This window comes from Syngnathoides biaculeatus, chromosome 4 (genome assembly GCF_019802595.1).
Source record: "Syngnathoides biaculeatus isolate LvHL_M chromosome 4, ASM1980259v1, whole genome shotgun sequence".
In the NCBI taxonomy this organism is placed as follows: Eukaryota; Metazoa; Chordata; class Actinopteri; order Syngnathiformes; family Syngnathidae; genus Syngnathoides; species Syngnathoides biaculeatus.
The window spans coordinates 10,884,728-10,898,011 of record NC_084643.1 but is presented as its reverse complement, the minus strand read 5'-3'; the positions used below and the strand labels follow the sequence as shown (position 1 = coordinate 10,898,011).

Below are 13,284 nucleotides of genomic sequence, written 5' to 3'. Positions count from 1 at the left end.
CAGCTGCATCACACACACGCAAGTGCACATCTAGCAAAGTAAATCTCCTGCAGGTCCGTGATGAATTGCCTCTGAATGTCACGCAGCGTGTACCTTGAACATGAAATACGGAGCGCCGGGGAGAGGAATCTTGCATCAGGAGCAGTTTACTGCTGAATTACGGCGCCGGTGACAGAGCACGTACGCTCCACGGCCACAACGTTAGGTACGCCGGCACGTCACCTCGCATTTACGTAATCGTCCCTCGGTTCGAATTTACACTCGGGAGATTGTACGGGCCGCGTACTTTGTGTTGCGGCCAGCGGGTGTGCACATGCGCGCGGTGAAATCTTGTTGATCACAGCGCATACGTAACATACAGATCCACCCACATGAAGTGAAAATCTGTGATTTTGAGACACTACGTCAAAAAAACATTTTCTTCTGTACCGGTACACACCGTAATTCCCGGCCTACAGAGCGCACCTGGTTTAGCCTCACCCAGTACATTTGGGAAGGAAATATCATTTGGTGTAAAAGCTGTGTAAAAGCCACAAGTGCCTACATTGAAACACGAGATATTTACAAAGAAAAATGGTGCACAACGAGTTTAACACCAGCGCTGCTGCGCTAACGCTAGCGCCACGGTAACGCCGTACCTACACGGCCGGTAAAAAAATAGATACAAGGTATATATACTGCTAAAAAGCACGGAGACACGGCAGTAACGCACTGGCGCTAACGCTAACAGGGCCAGTTAAAATTAAACTCACCGGTAAATATCACTGACACGCCAGTAACACAGCAGCAACACGCTAGCACGGCGCTAACACTAGCACAGTGCAAACGGGGCCGGTAAAAGTCACTTCCTCTGCACGTTTATTCCAGCGGTCTCACGCTCGACGGCCCCCTTGCGGCCGCTACAAAAACCGCACAAATTAGCCGCGTCACCGCATAAACCGCAGGGTTGAACACGTGTGAAAAAAGTTGTGGCTTATCGGACGGAAAATACAGTAGTACAGCTATTTGTGTAAAATGATGTAGTTTTTCTCGTCATGCTCGGACTTCAGTCATTAGAAATATGATGTCGTTGGCATAAAATTCTGACTTCACTCTTGTTAAATCAATCAATGTATCCCTCCTCAGTATCAGGATTTTGTTCCTGAGGGAACGTATACGGCCAAGTTAAATGGTCGGTTTAAACGTAGCAACCGACGCGTCTGACTGTAGAATTGCTTGAATTCGGAATTTTCTGGACTACCGGCCCTCAGATAAAAAGGAAAAAGTCCAAAGGCCGTGGTCCTTTCTGGAAGGCCTCGCATCTCATCAGGGCCGACTTCTTCCTTTCTGGCGCCGACTACGATTCAGAACATTATTAAGGCCATAAATGATCCCTGACCCGAATTCGGAATGGTGGTTTAAAAGCTGACGGGGCCGAATGACATTTTAGACATCTTGGAGAAAAAAAAAACGGTACGAGCGACTCAACTTTAACGCGCCATGTGAACGGAGGATCCTCAGATCAACACATTTCAAGCAAATGTATTCATATCAATCAGCTCATCTGTGACTCAGTCTGGCCAAATACTCTTTTTCCGCCGCGCACGGGCCACTTTGTCTACTGACAATTTCATCAGTTGCTAGAGTCGTAATAGGGATCTTGCTCATTGGTCGCCAGCATCAAAAAGCGAGCCAAAGGGATTCAATAGTGTGTGCATCCATTAAAAAATGTAAAACAAAAAAAAAAGATAAATGTGGGGCTTTGGACGGCCTTCGCAGAGGCCATCTGCAACCAACCACTGACTGGAGGCACGACTGCATGAAAGGGATTTTATTTTTTTCTATACACTGCTGTTCTGGCTGACCACTTTAACGTCGATCATCTCTCCTCTCACTCAATTGTTCCCCGATATCCAGTTGCAACGCAGCCCCACCAAGACGGCGCTTTACGCGTCCGCGCGGGTCGCTCATCCCCCGAAAGACATTCCGGTTAAATCCGGGGTCGAGCACACCCCAGGCCATGTGGCCCAATTACCGTCTGGACGCACACAAAATACAATTTTGACCAACTCCACAAATACGTTTCGCTTTTTCTTTGGCTTTGTCCGTGTTTTGACGGTTACAGCCCTCTATCCATTCATTTTCGCCGGTCGGGGGTGAGTGGGAGCGGTCACATCCTGAACTAGTTGCCGGTCAGTCATCAGTCACGCTGTTGGGACAATTTAGTCTTCAATGAACCTAAAATTCATACCACTGGAAATGTAGGAGCAACTGGAGGACCGGGACAAATCTCGTGCAAAGAGAGACGACAGGATTCTCCGAGGGGGGCGAGAAAGTCTCGATTGAGATCGAGTTACGCTCCATGACAACGGCAAATTGTTTAGTGTTGTCCTTTTAGGTTGATTTCATTTGATGTCCTCCGATTTCAACCTACGCACAAATTTGGATAACGTCACCGCCGTGGGAATATGACCCGAATTCTGCATTCAGAGCGTTTTCTCTGAGTTATGTCGCAAAGTGAATTGAGGTAGTACACAAAACTCGCAGTTCGGCATTCGCAAATTCACCTATTGACAATTTCGTTGGCAGAACGTCTCCTCCATTAGTCATATTAACCCCCCACTTGTTTTTTTTTTTTTTTTTTTTGCCCAATATCCCGCTTCTTCGGAGAGTTCATTGCTTTTAATTTTCTTGTCATGGCAATCATAAGGGACGGTGAATTATTTGGAGATGCTCGCTATTTGTGATAGATACTGATTGTCTGTCACGAAAATCAGTGGGCGCCCACTCTATATAGCACCAGAGTACCAACAGATTTTATTGTATTTATATCTTCATATTAGCAGCGGTTGACTTGACCTAAGACATGTGGCAGTTCTGAGCGTTGAAACGATCCGATAAAAATCGTCAATACGGAAAAGTGTGAAAACCATTGAAGTGCAAATTCAATTTACATGGCCAAAAAGTCAAAAATCATGAACACAAGTTAAAACATCGCCAGTAAAGTTTTGAAAGGTTTTATGATCGTCGCCATCCAATTGACGATTTTGTATTAAATGTTGGCCTGCTCTATTGCCTATTCATAAAGCACAAAGAAGACAAACCCTTTCCTGATCCCTTTAACAACTGGTCAGTGTAATCAAGTGGACAACGCACGCCCTCAAACAAACCCCCCGCTGGGAGCAGGTGGGCGACAGGCGCTCCAAAGTCTCTGGCGCCCTTCCCTACACACATCATAGACACTTCTGCCAAATGACCACAGATACGTCGAAAAGCAGCCGTCTCCCTCGGCCACTTCCTTTGCCGTGGTTGAGAACAAACAAAAAAAAAAAAACCCAAACCCAAACCCAAACCCAAAACCAAAACCAAAACACCCCCCTCCTTGTTTCTTTTCACGCAGTCAGGCTTGAACTCGATTACCCAAAGGGGGGAATCAGATCAAGCTGATAAGTACAGCAAGAGGGTTTTTTTTTGTTTGTTTTTTTTTTTGCGTTTTTAATTCCACCTCAGTATCAGCAAGCAAAGTTGAAATTGCATATGATAATAACCGCACACTCTAATTGCTCATTGTGTCACGAGGTGGAGCCGGATTACCTAAACGCTCGCGAACAAGAGAGACAGAGGACGAAAATCGATGAGAGCGCATCGCGTGCAGCTCCGGTTCAAGCGTGGCCGCGGGTGTACTCGGACGGGAATAAAAAACCCCTCAGGTGAGGACATTGACCGGCCCAAGCACAAAGCGGGTGACATTTATGTCTCCGCATTTTCAGTGGCCGGGAAATAAAAATTCACGTGTCCTTTGTTGTTGAGATAAAAGAGGAAACGTCTAAAAACACCTCCAAGGCCACCGAGTAGTACTGACACATGGTCATGCTGTAGATATGATTTTGTACAGAAGAAAGAGAAAAATGCGTCAAGCTGCGGGCGGAACAGTGGGCTCAGCTGGAAAGCGTCGGCCTCGCAGTTCTGAGGTCGCGGGTTCAGTCCCGGCCCCGCCTATCCGGAGTTTGCATGTCCTCCCCGTGCCTGCGTGGCTTTTCTCCAGGCGGGCGTTCCGCATCCCAGCAAACATGCACCATTAATTGGACACTGTAAATTGCCCCTAGGTGTGATTGTGAGCGCGGCTGTTGGTCTGTCTCCATGCGATTGGCTGGCGACCAGTTCCGGGTGTATGCCGCCCGCCTCCTGCCCGTTGACAGCCGGGATAGGCTCTGGCACTCGCCGTGACCCCTGTGAGGATAAGCGGCTAGGAAAATGGATGGATGGAGTGTCACACTGCTTATACCACAGGGCCTTGTCGTATACTTGAATATGGAAACTTTTGTTCAGCTAAGATGGAGCCTTCCACTCCCAAGACACTGCCGGAGTCCAAAGTCCCCGTTTGGTGATCTGGATCTGGTCCAAATGTATTGCTCTCCTCCTGTGACTGACGCTGTTTTTACTCTGCAAAATTTGTATTGATCTGACTGAGGTGCAGCAATGTTCAACTCATGTACAGTCACAACGGGTTTTTTTGATCATTTTATGACTCAATACAGTAGCGTAGCGTTGGACAAGACGGTTGAATACAGGGACGGGATCTTCGCTGTACAGCAATCACTTTGCCTACTTTACAATATTTTTCCTTCGTTTTTGAAAATGATGGGCAGCAAGCTCATTTCGCCTGCCGGCAGGATTCGGCTACTAATTTCCTCCAATCAGCTGGCAACAGAAAGCATCCCGTACGGAGTTTCCTTTTTTGGGGAAGGTGCGCTTATTTGGAAGCATTTTGGACGGTTTTTTTTTTGTTGTTGTTGCGTGTTTACTGTTCATTGGGAAGCCAACGAAAGTTCCAAGTGCTGAAGTTTGCTTAAGAAAGACCAGAAAAACCATCAAATTGAAAACAGAACTTGTAGCAATGTACGAAAATCGCTAGTTAGCCTTCTGAAGAATAATCACTCCTGCTCCGTTTTTCATAAGCCGTCAAGAATCTTGATTAACGGCAAAAGCGACGTTTAATGTTCATTTATCATTTTTACATTTTTTTCCCCATCTTGTTTTATGTTAACGTGAGGTCATTCTCTGTAAAATGTTTTTTTCTGTATATTTTTGGGTGTGGGAAAAAGATTGATTTGATGTCGATGATTTGTTACAATTTGCTTGTAATAATGTGGATGAATGAGGAATTTCGAGGCTCTGCGGCCCAACGTCTCAAAGTCCATGAACGACGAACGGCGCGCAATGAACTAGCGACGTCGTCACGTAGCACAATAAACCGTTCTTAGTCTTTCGATTTATGGCCTTGAAGTCTTTTTCATACACATGCATACTGCAATTATCAGTTCACGACTGCAACTCGGTCACGTCGTCCCCGTAGGAGCAGAACTCCCTCGTCAACCGATGATCGGCTGAAACAACATCGCTGCCGCCGAGCACGAAGGCAGGCGGAAATCAAAAAAGCAAAAGCTCTTTGCTGCAATCGACCCCTTGTGACTTACGAGTCCTCAAGCCATACTTTCCGGGATACTTGGATACTTTCCACTTCGGGATTGGCAGGCCACCTGCTCGGCCGTCGGCGTCAGACTCGGGACGACCGGTGAGAACGATCGCAGCTGCGGCGACGTTTGTGAGCCTACCTGGCAGCGATGAATAAGGTCTTGTTCATGATCATGATGAGCTGGATGTCCAGTTTATGGCGCTGCGTGTTGTTCCTGCCGGGCTTGTGGCCCACAAAGGCCGGGTACTGCTTCGTGTCTGCAAAAGGGGAAAAAGACAAGAGCTCAGACACTTTTGACGCAGTGACTGCCGAAGTTTCTGTTTGGCGCACCGTCGGGATTTGGATCAAATGTCACGACATCTGTTTCGCCCCAAAGCCGCTTCGCGGCCTTAAATTATATGCTGGGGGGAAAAAAAAATAAATACAAACTAAAATGCACGCCACTGTAGCATGAAATTGTTCTGTTGTTCGCGGCCCGGGATGAAAGCGCTTATTTGACTAAACAGAAGCAGGTTGACGTCTGGCTGCCTACTCGAACTTTCAGCTTTTCTCCGTGGACCTCGATTGTATTTATCCAAGGAAGAAGAGCGGATTGAACTTTTGCACGTGTCGGCCGCTCAATTTGTCTTTAAAGTCCTCCGCAATGTATCAGTGATTGAAGTGTCGATATTCCGTTCCCATTCATGGGCTATTTTTGATGTGACATTTCCCACAAACGGCCTTTTTACTCGAGCTTCTCCACGAGTGAAGCATGCAAGGCGCATCGCCACGCAAAAGCGGGAACGAACGCTGCATTCGACGCTCAGAATCCTACTCACAGTTGCCGTGGGAGATGCTGATCGGCTCGCTGTCTTCGGGGAAGGCCGCCCCAGCCAAGTGCAGTAGCGTGAAGTAGAGGAGGAAGGCCTCTGACCTCATGGTCGCGCCACTCTGCTGATGCTCCTCTGGTGCGGATGTTCCTCAGCCTGCTGGGGCGGAAACCACAACGGAGCTGAAAAGAAGGTTCGCCCGCAGAAAACGGCACATTTTCCGTGACTCGCGCGAGCCGTATTGCAAATTAAAGAAGCAGAAGTGGATTAGCGAGATGACGCGCGTCAGATCTCGATGTCGGCCAGAGAGGAGCTTTCTCCAATTGCGACGGCAGATTAACCTGCTCTCAAGTAGTGCCGAGACCTGCGCATGCAGGGGGGGCAAGTACATCATTTCCTACTTGTGAGTCATCCCACAAACACACTTGCCTCGTTCCTTACTGCGGCGCTAACATCGTACAAAAAGGTAGAAAAGTCGGGGTGGGGAATTGAAAAAAAAAATAATTTCTCCTTTTGTAGGAATAGTTTCTTTGCTTGCTTCCTCTTAGGAGGGGGGGCAGCACTTCATTCCTGACCGCGATTGGGTTAATGGGGGAGTGGGTGTCTCCCCCGACTCCTGTGGATTTGCCAGGTTTATTTCTTAACAAAAGAATTGGAACTTTGGATCAAGTTGACAGCAAAAGGAGCAACGTAAATACGATTCATTTCATTTCAAGTTTGATATATTCGGAAAGGTATCCAGTGGGAACAAAAAAAAAAATATCCTGGCAGGAGTGATAAAAAAAAGTCAGAAGCTCCCCCTTGACTGTTCTCAGTGTCGTTGTTTAAAGAAAGTATCAGCTGGCTTTAAAAATCCAAATATTTCATTTCCTCTCGACAAATAAGAGCGGAACTGGACAACTTCCAAAGGGATTCGGTTAGCTTTGCAAAAACTGGATTCAACTTTTTGGTTCTGTGACACACGTACTTTGAAAAGTATTCATTTTCACCCCCCCCCCCCGGGAAGATAGGAGATTATAAACGCATTATGCGTATGCAATTGTGCAAAAGTGAAGCAATTAAGGCGTTAAAGTAAACAATCGTTTCATGTCCTCGCCCAGTGACAATCGATAAGCGGGTTGATAAGGAATCGGATCAATTAGCGGTGTCGATGGCGGAATGGGAATGGCGACATTTTTAACAATTCCCTCCCGTAATTGTTACCTGCACCACTCACAGAGTTGCCATTTCCACTTAATCGTTGTTCATTTGCCCATGAAAAACAAGCATTTATGTTTTTAATCCAAATGATTACCTTCCCCGTTCAAACATTGGGCTGCTCTGTTGTCCCATTTCCTGAATTACCTGAGATGTTCCACTTGATTACATAAACGCTACATCGCCAACAAGCTCGTTCTCTCACGCAATTTCATATGTAGCGCATACATCCACGCGCTCCGAGCCCAGACGTGCCTCCCGTCGTTTATGGCGACAGATTACAGCCATAAATCAAACGGGACAATGATTGCGTTAGTAATCTAATCAAGCGGCGAGCGTTTCATTTGCATTATGATTTCCACCCCCACCCGCACCTCCCCCGGCTTGAGGGTCGAGACGTGGCTGGGAACGCAGAGGATGCTTCTGGGTCGAAGAATTCAATAAAAGAGTCCCTTTGGATTTACTTCACCCCGATAAAAGTTGTTTATTCCAACTCGAATTATCCTTCACTAAAGGCAGGAAGAAGATGGGGAGAAAGAGAGAGAGAGAGAGAGAGAGAAGAGAGAGAGAGGGCAGGGATTACTTTTCATTTGGGATCTCTCTCTCTTTTCCTTCATGCTCCTGTGAATCTCATTGAAGAGACGGATGAAAACACGATTCACAGCGAGGAGAATAGCAACGCTCGGAAAAGCCGGGGAACCTTCGCCCGCGTTCCTGCCGCTGCTCGTCCACCAACTTCGACGCCGCACGTGAAAAACGGTCAAATCATCTGGTGACCCCGTTGACTTGCCGCCATTTTTAGCCAATTTACATTGGGGAAAAAAAAAAAAAAGAAAATACCAGGAGAAAAAAAAAAATAGATTTATGAAAATAAAGCGATGCGAACAACCAAAAGTTTGGAATTATTGTGGTTGCCAGGATACCGACACACTATTCATGTGCAATTGTGATTTTTTTTTTTTTCTGTATGACATTCTATTCAAAGAATGAATGACAAAAAGTACTAGAGTAACTAAACTGTAACGATACCAAAAATATTAAATACAAAAATTACTGCAAAGGACTGTGACTAAAGAGGTAACATAAATATTTTCTCATATTGACGTGTTTTTTTTAACTGTAATTTATCACTTGTGATGTGACCACCTTTTTATTTCAACATTGTAAAATTCTCTTAAAACTGGAACTTTATTCTTGTAATATTTTTATTCTTATTATTCTCATTATTCTAAGGAAGGATACATGAAAAGCATGGTTTAAAAAAAAAATATATATATATATATATATATATAGATCTGGCCCTCACGCGCCAAATGACATTTTCTGAACTTTGACCTGTGAGCCTTGCCGTAACTGACTTCTTGACACGGGGTGCGACATTGTCGTACAGACGCTGAATCCCACCCCCTTGAAAAAAATATTCCTACAGATGGCATCTTGATCATTATGAAATAGATCTTAAACTGGGAAAAGCTGCTTCTTCCATATGTTCTAGACTTTGATTTAACGGCACTGCCAGGAGATTAATCAGCTTTTATCTTCCATTTGCACCGACGGGATGTGCGGAATACAAAATGTTGAAAAACTAAATTAAAAAAAGAAAAGACAAAGACTGTGATGCACTAAATGGCTTGGAGTGAGACTCAAAGGCCGCTTTCATCAGCGCGGGAGCAGCAACAGCGCGAGGAGAAATTGCTTCCTTGTGTCTTTAAATCTTGGTCTGAAAAGCTACTGTAGCGCACACTCTCGCAAGGACTGCACGTGTGGCAGTAAATTACAGAAAATCCACAAGTGGAACTTGCAGATTTCTTTTCTACATACAAAAAAAAAAAAGGCAGGGCGGGGGGGGGGGATTTCTCTCACATCACTTTTCTCACATCGCAGCTACTATAACCACGTAGGTGGCATTCTACCAGTCCAAATGTGTGTGAATGAGAGAATAATTGCGGGTGTAGCGCGTGTTAATCAAGCTAATTGCCGGCAGGAGGCCTCCAGAAGGTTGTAAAAATACAAGAATCCATCTTGGGCAAACCTTGGCGAGCCGTCCGTGGAATAACATTGACTCTAACTACATCCCAAAATGAGCAGCCCCACGGGGGCCACCGAAACGAGCTTTGACAGTAAACACATCACGAGCCCTGATGATGTTTTGGTTGCTAATGCGCTAACGCTGACGCTCAGCTGCAAACGTTTGTCGAGGTCAGCCGGTAAAATTGGGAAAAGGAAGCAAACGCCGGCACACATTTCGATAACGGTCATTCAAACAAATGGTGAAAATGTGTGCCAAATTGCGCACAAACATGGATTAGAAAGTATTTAATAGGGGGAAAAAAGTTTTTTTTTTTTTTTTTTTTTTAATTGTAGACTAAACTTGGACAACTGAACACACGGCTAAAAACTTTCCAACACACTAATTCCTGCTAAACACGCCGTTTTTGCTAGGAAAATGGAAAATAATGCAGATCAACAAGAACATATCATTATTTATTTGAGGTACTCCATCCTGACTTGTCACAAGCACGCGGCAAGGGGTAGGACCCAATGGCAGGACTCCGAGGCAGGGACGTGATTTTCGAGGGTAACGTATTTTCCGCACTATAAGCCGCGCCGCATTATAAGGCGCACATTCAATGAATGCCCTCTTTTAAAACATTTTTCATACATAAGGCGCACCACATTATAAGGCGCAAAGAATAAACGCTACAGTACAGGTTGGGATTGCGGTAAGCATCCATTAGATGGCGCTGGACTGAAGGCGCAATATTGATCCATGTATATAAAGCGCACCGGATTATAAGGCGTACTGTCGGCATTGGAGAGAATGAAAGACTTTTAGGTGCGCCTTATACTGTGGAAAATACGGAACTTGAATTCTGTCGGTGGTCATACACGGCGAAGAGAGAAGCACAAAAACAGGTGGCGAAAATGCAAGGTCCAAAAATCATGAAACGAGGTCCGATAACTACGAGGCAAAACTTGACCAAAGTTGCGTACCTACAACGATGAGGATGATGATGCTGTAATATCAACCACGACAAACTGCCAACTGACAATGAGAAACAGGCGAGGCCTAATTAGCAGGTGAGGAGGCCTGGCCACGCCCCCGATTGTGACTCAATCAACAAAAAGAGAAATTCAGCTAACAAAAGGGAAAAAAAAAAAAAATAAAAATTGCATTTCTTTCTTCAATTGTTTGTTTGATCAGCCAACTTCCTGGTTAACATTAAATGACTCAAGAAGATGGGACCATACCATCTTGATTTTAATTTGATTTTCCTGAGCAGTAACGCCGCTTATCCTCACAATGGTCGCGGGAGAGCTGGAGCCAATCCCAGCTGCTATTGGGCTCCCCGGACTGCTCGCCAGCCAATCGCAGGGCACACGGAGACAGACAACAGTCGCACCTTGGGGCAATGCCAGCGTGTTTTTTTGGGATGTGGGAGGAAACCGGAGTGCCCACCCGGAGAAAATCCACGCAGGCACGGGAAGAACATGCAAACTCCACGCAGGCAGGGCCGGGATGTGAACCCCGGTCCTCAGAACTGTGAGGCCAACGCTCTAAAGCTACCGCCGTAACAATCACGCAACAAAATTGTTGTGTGTTAATCACATATGAGCTGGCTACTTACTGCAAAGAAAGACAATCTATTCCTCATCAATTGTCTTTTTTTTTTTTTTGGTTAGCTGCAAAGTTAAAGATGAGTTAATGACTGCGTTCATAAATCTTGACCAAAAGAAAGATGGGAATGAGCGCATTTTTTACGTGATTATTTGGCGGTGGAGAGAACGATTTCAGGCAGGCGAAAGCTGTACATGGTTCATGGAAGAATACAGAGGACCATACCGTTTGCATTTAGGGGCGGGGCTAACAATAAAAAGAGAATTCAAAGCACCGTGGAAATCAAAACGGTCCTGCTACCCAACAAGCCAATCAATCAACGAAGAAAATCTCGTTTTTCTACTCATTACGGAGCACAATTGCACCAAATCCTATGAAATTTTTTCGAGATCACTCACATCCCTTTTACACAGTTAATCAAACGTGACACCGACTCCCATTTCATCTCATTACCGTGCATCACTTTCTGCAGATTTGAAGATAAAACGTCTCGACGAGCATACGTATATCGGGAAGAAGTGATTTGAGTATTATCGGACGTACACTTTCATACTTTCATTACTGATGACAAGAGGGACATGTCAGCGTATTCTCCTTTTTCCTTCGTGGCGTATAAGAAAAGGAAGAGTTCCATATTTATAGTTAAATGGCAGCCTCTGGTAAAGGCCGCCTGACAGCGTTGAAACGAAGACGGCGTGCCCGTGTTTATATTTGGCGGGGGGGGGGGGGGGGATACGGATGACAGGCGCACCCCACGGAGCGGCCATCTTTGCGCTAACGTGGCCTCCACGCATGACTGAAATGTAGACCTCATTTGGAGGAACAGGTAGGGGAAAAAAAAAAAAACCAAACCCAAAAACCCTCGTGCTCGTGACAAAAAAACAAAAAAACCAAATCAAAGCAGTGAAAAGCTGCTTCGAGGTTCGCGCCTTTCCCTTCCTACATCTACATGCTGAATTCCTTCTCAAAATTCTAACTCCAATTGGCAACAATATCATTTTCCCGTCTTCTGATCGGTGAGAGCAAAACACATCCTTCCAATCCGCACATACATTTAATATTCAGCATCTCAAGTGAGCGTGATTATTAGATGTTATTAGATGAATCTGGATTCTGATCCGCTGCAGATGATGCGTGTGGAACAAATGACAAATATTGATGGTTTCTACACTTGAGAAAGCGACTGTAGTGGTATCGGGAAGTGAAATCATAAATTGATTAAGCCCCCACACAACGTGCATGGGCAGCCAGTACTTTTCATGGCACCTATTTGTGAATAAAATCATAAACGACCATTTGGGCTATTTCTTTGCTTTCTCGTGAAGCGATAAAACGGTTTAAAAGCTTCGATTTAGACTGTAGATAGCATGTAGCAAAGAAAGTGCAGCTAACACCAGAAAAGTCAGCCTGTTCATCGCAGCGTAGCAGCAGTACAAAAGTCGACGAAAGTACACCGCGTACTGCAGATTGCCAGACTCAAATCGGATGATTTCGAGTCTTGTCAGGTCAGCTGTCGTTTAGTCACGTAGCGCCTTGCTCGAAACACTTCGGAAGACAACCGGATGAATTCAAGATGTTGAAAATTCACTCAGCGGACGAACAGAATGCAAAAGTTATGTCTTGACGTGAGGTGTTCCATATCTATATCCATCTGTATCTCATTTGGTGAGTTATGTTTGTTGTTTTTGATTTGATTTGAGATTTGGCAAGCGTTTGAAACATGCAAAGCCGCAGCTCGCTCTGTGAACGCTCGAACGGCTTCGTCTGACATGCAGTCGATGTCAACAAATGATCGATTTTCTCCCACTTGAGGGGTCACAGTTACCACGTCACCCTCGAGTTACCTCGAGTTTATTATACCAGACGAGTTACAGGCTGGATCGTTCACCTGTCAGTCACCCAGCGCTCACGAGTTAATGGCAGACTGGTCTTCGGCCCTTCGCAAACTGGTCCCATCCTTTCGCAGACTCGTAGCTAATCGATCGCGGAAAGGTTGCCAGCCAAGCATAAATCATTAACTGTTGGTCAGTCATTCGCAGTCAGTTGGTGATTTTTGTTTCCTAGGTGTGTCCAGACTTGTAAAGATGGTCATTTGTTTTTGCTTTTTCTAAAAGTTTCGGGAATAAGCCATGGCGCTCACTGAGAGAATTCAGGCGCATACAGAGCTACGCGGATCTGGAGGTGTATGATTTGGTGCAGCTCGG

General features: G+C 45.5%; 1 protein-coding gene across 7 annotated transcripts in view; it reads right to left on the bottom strand.

The window, feature by feature from the left end:
• sema6a (sema domain, transmembrane domain (TM), and cytoplasmic domain, (semaphorin) 6A) overlaps positions 1 to 13,284 on the bottom strand; it is a 155,498-nt gene that overhangs the window by 70,988 nt on the left and 71,226 nt on the right. For 3 of the 7 annotated variants that reach the window (XM_061816769.1, XM_061816768.1, XM_061816774.1), the window contains exons 2-3: positions 6,274 to 6,420; positions 5,595 to 5,712 (exon numbers count right to left, since the gene is read on the bottom strand). In XM_061816769.1, coding sequence (XP_061672753.1) covers positions 5,595 to 5,712; positions 6,274 to 6,373 — 218 coding nt within the window. In that variant the 5' untranslated portion in view covers positions 6,374 to 6,420. Of the gene's footprint in view, positions 1 to 5,594; positions 5,713 to 6,273; positions 6,424 to 10,455; positions 10,509 to 13,284 lie in introns of those variants that run through there. The other 4 variants (XM_061816772.1, XM_061816770.1, XM_061816771.1 and 1 more) reach the window with 3 other exon arrangements.